This window comes from Pristiophorus japonicus, chromosome 6 (genome assembly GCF_044704955.1).
Source record: "Pristiophorus japonicus isolate sPriJap1 chromosome 6, sPriJap1.hap1, whole genome shotgun sequence".
Classification (NCBI taxonomy): domain Eukaryota; kingdom Metazoa; phylum Chordata; class Chondrichthyes; family Pristiophoridae; genus Pristiophorus; species Pristiophorus japonicus.
Window position 1 is genome coordinate 13,866,709 of NC_091982.1, and position 12,607 is coordinate 13,879,315.

The 12,607-nt window shown below is 45.0% G+C and overlaps 1 protein-coding gene across 1 annotated transcript in view; it reads right to left on the reverse strand.

The window, feature by feature from the left end:
* The window catches only part of LOC139266081 (matrix-remodeling-associated protein 5), an 87,766-nt gene that overhangs the window by 18,491 nt on the left and 56,668 nt on the right, over positions 1 to 12,607 (reverse strand). Inside the window, exons 5-7 of the mRNA XM_070883935.1 lie at positions 3,869 to 6,165; positions 3,419 to 3,782; positions 1,318 to 1,419 (exon numbers count right to left, since the gene is read on the reverse strand). Of these exons, the coding sequence (XP_070740036.1) occupies positions 1,318 to 1,419; positions 3,419 to 3,782; positions 3,869 to 6,165 (2,763 nt within the window). The remainder of the gene's footprint in view (positions 1 to 1,317; positions 1,420 to 3,418; positions 3,783 to 3,868; positions 6,166 to 12,607) is intronic.

Here is a 12,607-nt window from a genome sequence, read left to right on the forward strand (position 1 = left end):
GACCTGAATATGACTAGCAGTTTTACTACACAGTTAAAAGTGACAGGAGGGATGCCATTTATAATCTCGCTGCTGAAGCAATATAATTGGGAAACCAGGTGAAATAAATTTCATTCATTGTGTTGAATACTGCATTAATGCATTTCTGTGGCATAAAATAAATGGCTGGATGTTGAATCTTCTCTGCAAATATCTCACAGATGAGTCCCCCAATCTAAGTAGCACCATCCTTGTCATCTGAAAGAGGGGGGGAAACAGAGTGTGAAACATACACTCTCCCAGTAGTCAGTCCAGAGTGGCACTGGCAGCAACTTGGGAGTAGATCTGCCCACTGGTGTAGTTTTCATTAACTATAAAGTAAACTAAAACAATGTTAACCAAAATATCATAATTTAAATTAATAATAACTACATTTTAATTAATTTGTGCAAGTAAGCCACACTGTTATACACTCTCTTGTATGCAGCGATGAAGAGAACAATGGTCCTGGTTGTTGGCTATGATGAGTGAGCAATACACTTGAAATGTTACAATGGAGAGGCAAGGTTACATTACTCCATGCAGTGCTATCAGTGAATTTCCAGAAATTACATATTCTGCAGTTTTCTGAATGGCTTGTTGCACGGTATGTTCTGGATCAGTCAGCAGATACATCAGTAAATAAAATATGTCATCATTGTGGTGGTGTCCATCAGCGAACCAGTTTCTCTGTCACAAAGTGGACCAGTGTCCTGTCGATGAATTTCCTGAGGACAGTTTGCAATCTCAGACAATCCTTAGAGAGCTGCAAGTGAGGCTAAACATCTACCCACACAGATAAAGGTAGAAACCTCAGCCCACACTGCTGTGCATTTCCTAGAGATTCAGTCATAGAGTGGCAATAACAGACAGTTAGGAACTTACTGCCTGTGTGATCTCTCACCTGGTGAATGGGTGACTAATGCTTAGATTGGGACACTCATCTGTAAGATATTTGCACAGAAGATTCAACATCCAGCTGGGAGGCAAAAGAGAAGAAAATTACATCTAGAAATTGGGAAGCAAATGTAAGTTATGCTCTGTGAAGATTAATGAACAAATACTAATGTATTTATGTACAATTTCTTTGTTATTTTGTTTATGCTGGTTAATTGAGGCATTAACCCATTTCATGTTAAGTAGGTTTCCTTCTTTAAATTAGTGGACAACGGAATTCCACATGATTGTTAAGTGTTGATTTCAAGGCCATTGAGTATTCAAAGGGTCAAAAAGGTTGTGCCAGTAGGAAACTAACAAAGATAGAAAGTTTAGATATATGCACCTTGATCACATATATACCTGATGAAACGTTTGTCCATGATACAGAGGGCTGCGGTTCACCAACAACATTGCAGTGGAGAAAAACATCAGACTCAGCTAATGCTGATACACTCTCTGGTTCTGTTGACAAAATCTTAGGCTGCTTCCCAAATCCATTTGAATCAGGCATAAATAGAATTGCATTAGGAAAATATGGGACAAATTTTCCATTCTGTCCAGGCTCTGTAGGCCTGTAGAAAATTCTTGTATCAGGTAGAGCCCCTTGTGGAGTTTGGATGGCACTTTGTGAAACAGTGAGCACTGCTGGAACAAATATACTGGTAGTTCTTGGATTCGGTGTTTGGACAACAGAATTTGGTTTTGGAGTAAAAACTGGATAAAGGAACTTTGAATCATAAGGTCCATTTCTGCCATTGATAGTGGCCTGATGCCCAGAGCCTCCCTTGGATATGCCTGGCATTTTGGTTACAGGCCCTCGTGTATCTAGTAGATTCCCATTTTCACCTCTCTTATCAGCTCTACCCTGAACTTCCTTGATAAAATTGACTTGATTCTGGAAAGTGGGCTGCCTTGTTGACCTCCAGGTAGACACTGGAGTGGTGATCGCTATGACAGATGGTGGCGTAAAGTGATGGGTTTTAGCTGTTAAAGCTGTGATTTCAGGTCTGTTGATCACCTTATCCTTATTGTAGGTGAAGTAATAAGGAGGCCAAATCCTTTTTATGTTCAGTAATGGTGGTGGTGTACTAAATACAGGAGACCTCATTGTCACTCTGCTATGGATAATCTTTGGATGCAAGGTGACTAAAGGGTGATTAAAGTTGGCATCTGAGTTATTTGGCTTTGGATTAAACATAGCGAACCTGTAGATATCTGAACTTCCACTGGCTGGTTTCCAAGGAGCCACAGACCTAACTAATATGTCTTGCTCTGGATTCTGCACATTTGACTGCTGCTGTTGACCTGTTCCCAAGGAGTTCTGTCTGTTAGATGAGTCTCTCTTAGGTGGAGTAACAATTGAAGTGATCGTCTCTCTTGGGCCAGAATTGAATGCAGGTTTGGAAGTGGGCTTGAGGGGAATTGTCATCCTATACATGTGTGGTGAAGTTATCAGCAGTATCTTTGGTGCCAAGGTCATTGGGGTATGCTGTGGTTGTACTGTAGTTTGTGTTGGCCTCAGTTGGGAAGGAAATTCTTTCTTCACTTGTCTCCCTGGTAGAAATGTTGTTTGACTGACAGGAGCAGAGAGCACAGTTGTTGCCGTTCTAATGGACACTGTAGTCATCCTGGTTGTCATGGATATATTGGTGTTTCGACTATTGAATCTTCTTGAGGTGAGAGTGGAGGCAATAACCATAGGCTGTTCATGTGCTGACTGATTTACTTTAGGGTTGCTCATCAATTCTTGAAATTGCTCAATAATGCCAACAGATGTTTTTGCAGCTGTGGTCAGTGAATCACTTTGGTCATCCTCTCTTGTCTCAGAAGGATATGGTGCAGGAACTGTGACTGGGCTGGTTGGCTTCTCACCAATAAAGGTGAGTTTTACAGGCAACGTCTGTACTGACAAAACAGTAGTTTGGAGAGGAGATGCTTCTCCTTCAATGAATGTCTGCTGCCACCCTTTAGCTGCTGCTTGGGGACATCTTCTATACAACAAAACCTGTGCAGATCTGACCATTCCATCCCTGTTTGTTGTTTTAGTAATGATACTTGAAACATTGTTCCCAGGGACTCTAAGTTGGTCTTTTGCAACTGGGACCACTTCTCTCTGAAACCAACTCTTTACTTCACCTGAGACAGATTTATTTCCCTTGGGCTTTGCAATGGGGTGGACCATTTGTAGTCTTCGATTATACACAGGTCTATTTGGATGTAACCTTCTCTTGGTAGGTGTCCATCCTCTGCCACGACACCTGCCAGGAACAGTAAGATGGCTGATTAAGGTATTGGTTACGTCTGGTAATGTCAGAGGTTGAGATGTTTTTGGCTCCCTCATGCTATTACTAGATCTTACAGAAGGTAAAGTAATTGATGGCTTGTAACTTGATTGCATTACAGTTGGAACTACCCCATTCAGAGTGGTTTTAATCAGTTTGGTTCGTAAGAGGGGTGTTGCCATCAAAGTTCTGCCAGACTGTGTAACCAAAGCAGGTATTGATGCAAATCTGGGAGGGCTTGGGGTTGGCTTTGTGATGACTGTTGGTATAAATTTGTGATGACTTAGGGTTGGCCTTGTGTTGACTGTTGACGTAAATCTGGGAGGACCCAGGCTGGGCCTTGTGCTGCCTGTTGACGTAAGTCTGGGAGGACTCAGGGTGGGCCTTGTGCTGCCTGTTGATGTAAGTCTGGGAGGACCCAGGCTGGGCCTTGTGCTGGCTGTTGACGTACGTCTGGGAGGACCCAGGCTGGGCCTTGTGCTGCCTGTTGACGTACATCTGGGAGGACCCAGGCTGGGCCTTGTGCTGACTGTTGCTGCTTTTCTAATCAGCTTTGTGACTGAAAGTGTTTGAGGTCTTGACATCCTTTTAGTGGATAGCACCAATGATATTTTGGGTAAAAGTTTTGCTTCCTCTGAAAACTGCTGAAAAAACAAAGTATCCTGATTTTCAGTGTCTGAGGTCTGAATCTTACTTTTCTCCTTTGTAGTTGTAGAATGACTTGATTCCTTGTGAAGTAACTGTAGCTGCTCTTTCCCAGAATCTTCCAGAAATGTTTGAGATTGTCCTATCAGCACAGGCAGCGTAGTTGTTCTCATTGATGTTCTTCTTACTGAAGATCTCGCCAAGTTATCTGTGATCAATGGACCCTCTTTAAACTGATTGTAAAGAAGGGACGGTTGCTTTGTTGGATTGAAAGTGGAAGATAACATTGAGTGCCAAAGATGATCAGCTTCTTTGTTTGTTTGATTAGGTTTCCCTGGTGTGACTTTTGAAATATGACCTTGGTGTAAGCCACTGCCAATAGCTACTGTGGGTGGCATGGGATATCTGTGGGTTTTTGATTCCAGAGTTTGTGTTGTATCTCCTGATGATTGGGTTGGTGTTGAATGAATTGTTTCATCTTGTGTTAAATCCAAACTACTGGCTGAAGATTCTTTCATTCGCAAGTCTTCCTCCATGGATATAAATGAAGACTTTGTGGTAATGTCTCCCTTGTACCATGATGTGGCAGAGTGTTCAAACTGACTCGGTGTCTTAATGGAACTTTTTCTATGTGCTTTGGCAAAAACTTTAGCCCAAAGTTGAGGGTCAAGTTCTTTCACAGAAATATTTGTTCTCTTTCTGGAGTGACGGCTCCTTTTCCCTTCCGTGGTTCTATTTTTCCCAGTGTTCAGGATCCTTGCTCTCCCTCTGATCTGGAATTTTGGAACCATTGGGTTGGAATTTTTCTGTGCATCTTTCATTTTCTGTGGTCTTCCTCCTTTTGGTCTAAGGTCAGGAGTAGATTCCTTGGTAACAGATCCCACAAATTGATTAGAATCTATAATTTCCTCATTGCCTGATGCTTCCTGTTGCTCAAGCTGGTCAAAGAACTGAGCAGATGACATTTTTTCAGACGCTTTTGGTTTTAGAAAATGGGACTCCGTTCTATCAGTGACTATTATCTTGTGTGAAACCATGTCCACTCCATACAGATTCAAAGCCAAACAGCTATAATAGCCATTATCCTCTGAACTGCTCTCTTTAATGGTCAAGGAACTATTGTGCACAACAAATCTCCCTGCTGGTGAGGAGGGACTCATTATAATGTTGTTTGGTAGAATCCAGTTTATGTGTGCTTCAGGTAGGGAGATAGTGGGACAGAGAAGGTATATAGACTCCCCACTGTACTTATATATTGTTTCACCATTTACAGCCTGTGGGCTAAGAACAAGCTCCTTGACTGCCACCCTGTATGGCCGAAGATCTACATCATCCCCTCCAGTCACAACACAGTAGTAAATTCCTGAATCTGAAATCCCCACACTTTTTATAATCAGTTTTCCATTCTTGGAGATGGTGATGCGATTGTCCTCACTGCTGTGAGGTGCTGATGTCCGCATCCCATTGGGAAAAATCCATTCAATCATCGGAATAATGGTGCCAGCCACTTTGCAGTAAAGGAGCAGCATGGTTCCTTCAACCACTACGTGCTCTGCCTCCTTTTCATCATCTTGTGTTATCATCAGCCACGAATCATTGTGTTTCCTTGCAAAATTAAATGTCCCTGACAGATTGACAGTAAAGTTCAGAAATAATTTATTGCTCATGGTTTTCTCTCTTTCCAACTTGATGCTGAAGAAAGGCTGCATTAACCACATCGGTTGGGCCATCAAACTAGCCTTGATGCCGGTATAGTAGGAGGCATCATTATCCAGAACTTGTTTGTATCTGTAGCTTAAATATGGCTCTTTACTCAACATTACTTCCCTCTGTAATTTAGCTGGAGTTTCACTGTAATAAGCAATCAGTTCCCATGTTCTTCTGATGTTATTGCCAACATTACAATCTAGGTAGATAGACATTGTCATGTTGATGGCTGCTTCCTGAGTTGTTTTAAGTTGCCAGTTTATTATTGTTCCATGACTAGGCTCTAGCACATCGCAGGTGAAATTTGCTTCAGCTCCCTGATTATCTGTCAAGTTCAGTGCTAATTTACCAATAGGTTGCTGGAAATCCTCTATAGTCAGTAGCTTTGATTCTGCATTTTCCCAGATGGAGATATTATGTAATTTTAATGGTGAGTAAATAGTTGGTTTAAGACAAGACAGATTATCTGGAGGAATTTTGAACAGTTCACTGCCATCAAACATTCTGGGGGTTGAGCACCTTGGGCAAAGCTGCTCGTTTCTGTGGTTTCGATCATTTTTGCACTTAATAACACCTGGAGAAGGAAACAAAAATCACGAGTTAAAGTTTTCCATTTGTTTCTGGTAAGTGAGCCTGTGCACTGATCCTTATAAGTAGCAACTTGGTCGTTCAGGTACTATAGAATCATAGAATGGTTACAGCACGGAAGAAGGCCATTCGGCCTATGCTGACTCTCGGCTAGTCCCACTCTCCTGCCCTTTCCCCATAGCCCTGGGTTCTTTGCTTAAGAATTCATAGCAACACATTGCTATTAAGAACTAGTTGGTTTATTAACAAAGGTTTAACAATCACACTACACATTACCAGTTCATTCATCCCGGCTCCTAACTGCATATCACATCATGGATGACCTAGACCTAAATGACTCGGATTTTATTGAGTCTTGTGACTGGCTCAGCCATTCACAATGCACCAGCTCTACAACTATTTTTGTTGTATCTGTAAAACAAATGTAAATCAAATGCCCCCTTATTAAAGGGGCACTAAAACCGACAATTTAAACAAATTAAACTTTAAACTTTAAAGCAACAGCTCTACAAACTTGTGAGCGTACTCACAAGTGCATATATTACACCCTGCAAAGGTTTTTCCTTCAGATACTTATCCAACTCCCTTTTGAAAGATAAAATTGAGTCTGCCTCCACCACCATTTCAGGGAGTGCATTCCACATCCTAACCACACACTGGGTACATTTTTTTTCTCTCTTGTCGCCTTTGGTTCTTTTGCCAATCACTTTCAATCTATGTCTTCTGGTTCTCAACACTTCTGCAAATGGGAACAGTTTTTCTCTACCAACCCTGTCCAGACCCCTCATGATTCTGAACACTTCTACCAAATCTCCTCTCAATCATCTCGTCTCCAAGGAGAACAATCCCATCTTCTCCAGTCTATCAACTTAACTGAAGCCCCTCATTCCTGGAATCATTCTTGTAAATCTTTTCTGCACCTTCTCTAAGGCCTTCACGTCCTTCCTAAAGTGTGGTGCTCAGAATTGGACACAATAGTCCAGTTGGGGCCGAACCAGTGTTTTATACAGGTTCATCATAATTTCCACACTTTTGTACTGTATACCTCTATTTATGAAGCCCAGGATCTTTAAACCTTTTTAACTGATTTCTCAACCTGCCCTGCCACCTTCAATAATTTATACACACATACCCGCAAGTCTCTCTGTTCGTGGATCCCCTTTAGGATTGTATTATTTAGTTTATATGTCCTCTCCTCTTTCTTTCTACCAAAATGCGTACTTCACACTTTTCTGCATTAAACTTCATTTGCCACGTGTTTGCCCATTTCACCAGCCTGTCTATGTCTTGCTGAGGTTTATCACTCTAGAATTAGTATCAGTGTCATGTCACTGACAGTAGATTGGCATTGAACAATTAGGGGCTGTAGAACAGGCTCATTGAGGGGGGCTAAGTCATACATTGCATTAGATACTGGCTTTTCTCTTCTGCGACCTGAAATGAAATCCAACTCCGATTGAGGGGATTGGAATTTCTTCTCTCTGCTGGCTGCAGGTTCCTACAAGAGCTGCATCTGAGATATCATAAAGTCAGTTCCGAGTGGGCATGAGACCAGAATGCAGTACTGCCCCGGCCTTGGCACTAATTTGGCAATGTCCCTTGGAGAGGCCAAACGATACCTGATGTGGTGGATAGTGTAGGAGGTTTACTCTTCTGAAGTTAGGCTGAGGCATATTGTTGAACAGATTAGAAGGAGCTTTGCTGTCCTGGGAGTGCTAACTACTGACCCTGGAGGGCCGGGAGGGTAGTGCATTTAACTTACCAATTTGGCGGAAACAGGCAGAAGGGAAGATAAAACTGAGGGGGAAACATACCCGCTGGTCGTCTACCCTGATCCCGTCAGCTGTAATTTTAAATTGCATAGGGCAAGGACATCTGCCCAAAGCTGACAGGGTCCTTCTTTAATTATGCACATTGAACTCCGATGACGTTATCTGGACTGGACTGCAATCTTAACATCGGGTCTGCGCGGGGAACCTGTGCTAGGCCAACTCTGTCGGAAACGAAAGCAGGACTAAAAAGGGCCCAGCAAAGCACATTATTTAACATTTTTTGTAGTTTCTTTGTAGCCCAGGAAGAGCTGGAGTTCTCCTCCAGGCCCCACAAGGAAACCGTGACCCTCCCCTGGGCCGTACTTCCCTCCCCTTCCCCCATCTGCAATCTTTGCCGGATGCCCCCTGACCACTTACCTGAGTGTCAGAAACTGTTCCTTCTGGTCCCTTGCGGTGGCCTCCCGCTGCCTGATTTTAATAGCTGGGCAGCCGCTTCCTATCGACTTCACGGTTGTTTAGGTCAGAGAATTTGCCAATGGCTTGTTATTGAGATCCAGCTGTTAAAGTCAGCTGGACCTCTTTGCTGCCACTCCCGGACGGGCTGGATCTCACCAGCCCCTGTTCCCGCTCAGGAATTAAAATTGACTCTGAATGTCTGAAATGCAAAATGTTCTATTACCGAGCATTAAGCACCCGAGCAGTGCAAAATTCCCAATTTTGTTTTAAATTGTCCCTTTCAGCTCTTCGGGATTGGATTTAGAAAAGGCATAAAAATGAAATCACTATCCAATAAACTGTACCCAGCAATTTAGTGACATATTCATAGCACACAAACAGAGAGTGTCATCCCAGCCCTCCTGCTTGCTTCGCAGTTTAGATAACAGCATATTGTTCACAGTTATATAATTTAGAGAATTGTGTACAGCAGAGTAAGCATGGGAAATGTTGTGTATCTGTAAAGCATGCACTTGCATGTTCCGCCACCAGGGAGCGCATCCCCTGAAGTCCCAAGGGATCCCACCATCTCTTGGGAGCACTGTATATAAGCCGGCCCCTAAGGCCTGTTCCTCACTCTGGAGTGTCTTAATAAAGACTGAGGTCACTGTTACTTTAACCTCCCTGTGTACAGTCTCATCTGTGTTAGGAACATAACAACTGGCACGAGTATACGAATCCAACGCAAAGATGCAGCAAACTGGACATCCTGGAGACGTTCTCAGAGGGTGAGGACTGGGAAGCCTATGTTGAACGGTTAGACCAGTACTTTGTAGCCAACGAGCTGGACGGAGAAGGAAGCGCTGCAAAAAGGAGAGCGGTCCTCCTCTCAGTCTGCGGGGCACCGACCTACAGCCTCATGAAGAATCTTCTGGCTCCGGTGAAACCCACAGATAAGTCGTATGAGGAGCTGTGTACACTGGTTCGGGAGCACCTTAATCCGAGGGCGAGTGTGCTGATGGCGAGGTATCGGTTCTACAAGTGCCAGCGATCTGAAGGTCAGGAAGCGGCGAGCTATGTCGCCGAGCAAAGGCGACTTGCAGGACAATGTGAGTTTGATGGCTACCTGCAGCAGATGCTCAGAGACTTTTTTGTACTGGGCATTGGCCACGAGACCATCCTACGAAAACTTTTGACTGTAGAGACACCGACCCTCAGTAAAGCCATTGCGATAGCACAGGTGTTTATGTCCACCGGTGATAACACCAAACAAATCTCTCAGCACACAAGTTCTAGCACTGTTCATAAATTAACTGGAACTGTGTTTGCGAGCAGAAATGTACAGAGCAGAAACCACGAGTCTGCAACTGCCAGCAGGCCTCAGGTGACCCAGATGACTCAGAGTCCACAACAAAGGATGAATGCAAGGAAATTCACACTTGTTGGCATTGTGGAGGCTTCCATTCAGCCTATTCATGCCGCTTCAAAGGGTATGTTTGCAAGAGCTGTGGAACAATGGGGCACCTCCAACGAGCTTGCAGACGAGCTGCAAGCTCTGCAAAACCTGCTAACCACCACGGTTAGAGGAAGATCGGTCCATGGTGGATCAAAGCAATTTTGAGCCTCAGAGAGGAGGCAGATGCTGAAGTACATGGGGTGCATAAATTTTTGATGAAATGTCCACCTATAATGCTAAATGTAAAGTTGAATGGCTTACCCATAGCCATGGAACTGGACACTGGCGCTAGCCAATCCATCTTGAGTAAAAAGATGTTTGAGAGACTGTGTTGCAACCAAGCACTCAGACCAGCCCTGAGCCCCATCCACACGAAACTGAGAATGGACACCAAAGAGCTCATCACTGTCCTGGGCAGCACCATGGTCAAGGTCACCTATGAGGGCACGGTGCACGAACTGCCATCTAGATTGACTTGAGCGATGGCCCCACTGCTTGGAAAGAGCTGGCTGGGCAAAATCCGCTGGAACTGGGATGACATCCGAGCGCTATCACTTGTCGATAAGGCCTCATGTACCCAGGTTCTTAACAAATTTCCTTCCCTTTTTGAGCCAGGCATTGGAAACTTTTTCGGGGCGAAGGTGTGGATCCACTTGGTCCTAGAGGCATGACCCATTCACCACAAGGCGCGAGCGGTACCTCACATGATGAGGGAGAGAGTGGAAATCGAGCTGGACAGGCTGCAACGTGAGGGCATCATCTCCCCAGTGGAATTCAGCGAGTGGGCCAGCCCGATTGTTCCAGTGCTCAAAAGTGATGGCACGATCAGGATTTGCGGCAATTATAAAGTAACTATTAATCGTTTCTCGCTACAGGACCAATACCCGCTACCTAAGGCAGACAACTTATTTGTGACGCTAGCAGGAGGCAAGACATTCACCAAGCTCGATCTGACTTCGGCCTACATGATGCAGGAGCTAGAGGAGTCTTCGAAGGGCCTCACCTGCATCAACACGCACAAGGGACTGTTCATCTACAACAGATGCCTGTTTGGAATTCGGTCGGCTGCAACGATCTTCCAGAGAAACATGGAGAGCCGACTCAAGTCGGTACCACGCACGGTGGTTTTCAGGACGACATATTGGTCACGGGTTGGGACACTGTCGAGCACCTACAAAACCTGGAGGAGGTCCTCCAGCAACTGGATCGCATAGGGCTGCGGCTGAAGAGGTCGAAATGCGTCTTCATGGCAACAGAAGTGGAGTTTTTGGGGAGAACAGAAGCCAAGACAGAGGCTATCAGGAACGTGCCCAGGCCACAGAACGTCACGGAGCTGCGGTTGTTCCTGGGACTCCTCAACTATTTTGGTAACTTCCTACTGGGGTTAAGCACCCTCTTAGAGCCCCTACATGTGTTATTGCGTAAAGGTGAGAACTGGGTATGGGGAAAAAAACAAGTAATTGCTTTTGAGAAAGCCAGAAACATTTTATGCTCCAACAAGCTGCTTGTATTGTATAACCCGTGTAAAAGACTTGTGCTAGCATGTGATGCGTCGTCGTACGGAGTCGGGTGTGTATTACAACAAGCTAACGTTGCGGGGAAGTTGCAACCTGTCGTCTATGCCTCCAGGAGCTTGTCTAAGGTCGAGAGGGCCGACAGCATGATTGAGAAAGAGGCATTAGCGTGTGTGTTCGGGGTAAAGAAAATGCATCAGTATCTGTTTGGCCTCAAATTTGAGCTGGTAACCGATCACAAGCTCCTCATATCCCTGTTTGCTGAAAACAAGGGGATAAATACTAATGCCTCAGCCCACATACAAAGGTGAGCACTCGCGCTATCAGCATATAACTATACCATCCGCCACAGGCCAGGCACCGAGAACTGTGCGGATGCTCTCAGTCGGCAGCCATTGCCCACCACGGGGGTGGAAATGGCGCAGCCTACAAATTTATTGATGGTGGCGCAGCCCGCAGACTTGTTGATGGTCATGGAAGCGTTTGAAAATTCTAAATCACCTGTCACGGCCCGCCAGATTAGGACTTGGACCAGCCAAGATCCTCTGCTGTCCCTAGTAAAAAAAGTGTGTACTGCATGGGAGCTGGGCCAGCATCCCCGTTGAAATGCAAGAGCCAATCAAGCCGTTCCAGTGGCGAAAGGACGAGCTGTCCATTCAGGCAGACTGCCTGTTGTGGGGTAACCGCTTGGTGCTACCCAAAAAGGGCAGGGAGACGTTCATCTCGGATCTCCACAGCACACACCCCGGTATAGTAATGATGAAAGCGATAGCCAGATCCCACGTGTGGTGGCCTGGTATCGACTCCGACTTAGAGTACTGTGTACGGCAATGCAGCGTGTGTGCTCAGTTGAGCAACGTGCCCAGAGAGGCACCACTAAGTTTGTGGTCCTGGCCCTCCAGACCATGGTCGAGGATCCATGCCGACTATGCGGGCCCGTTTCTCGGTAAAATGTTCTTGGTGGTTGTGGATGCTTTTTCAAAATGGATTGAATGTGAAATAATGTCGGGAAGCACCGCCACCGCCACCATTGAAAGCCTGAGGGCCATGTTTGTCACCCACGGCCTGCCTGACATACTGGTCAGTGACAACGGGCCATGTTTCACCAGTGCCGAATTTAAAGAATTCATGACCCGCAATGGGATCAAACATGTTACCTTGGCCCTGTTTAAACCAGCCTCCAATGGGCAGGCAGAGAGGGCAGTACAAACCATCAAACAGAGCCTTAAACGAGTCACAGAAGGCTCACTC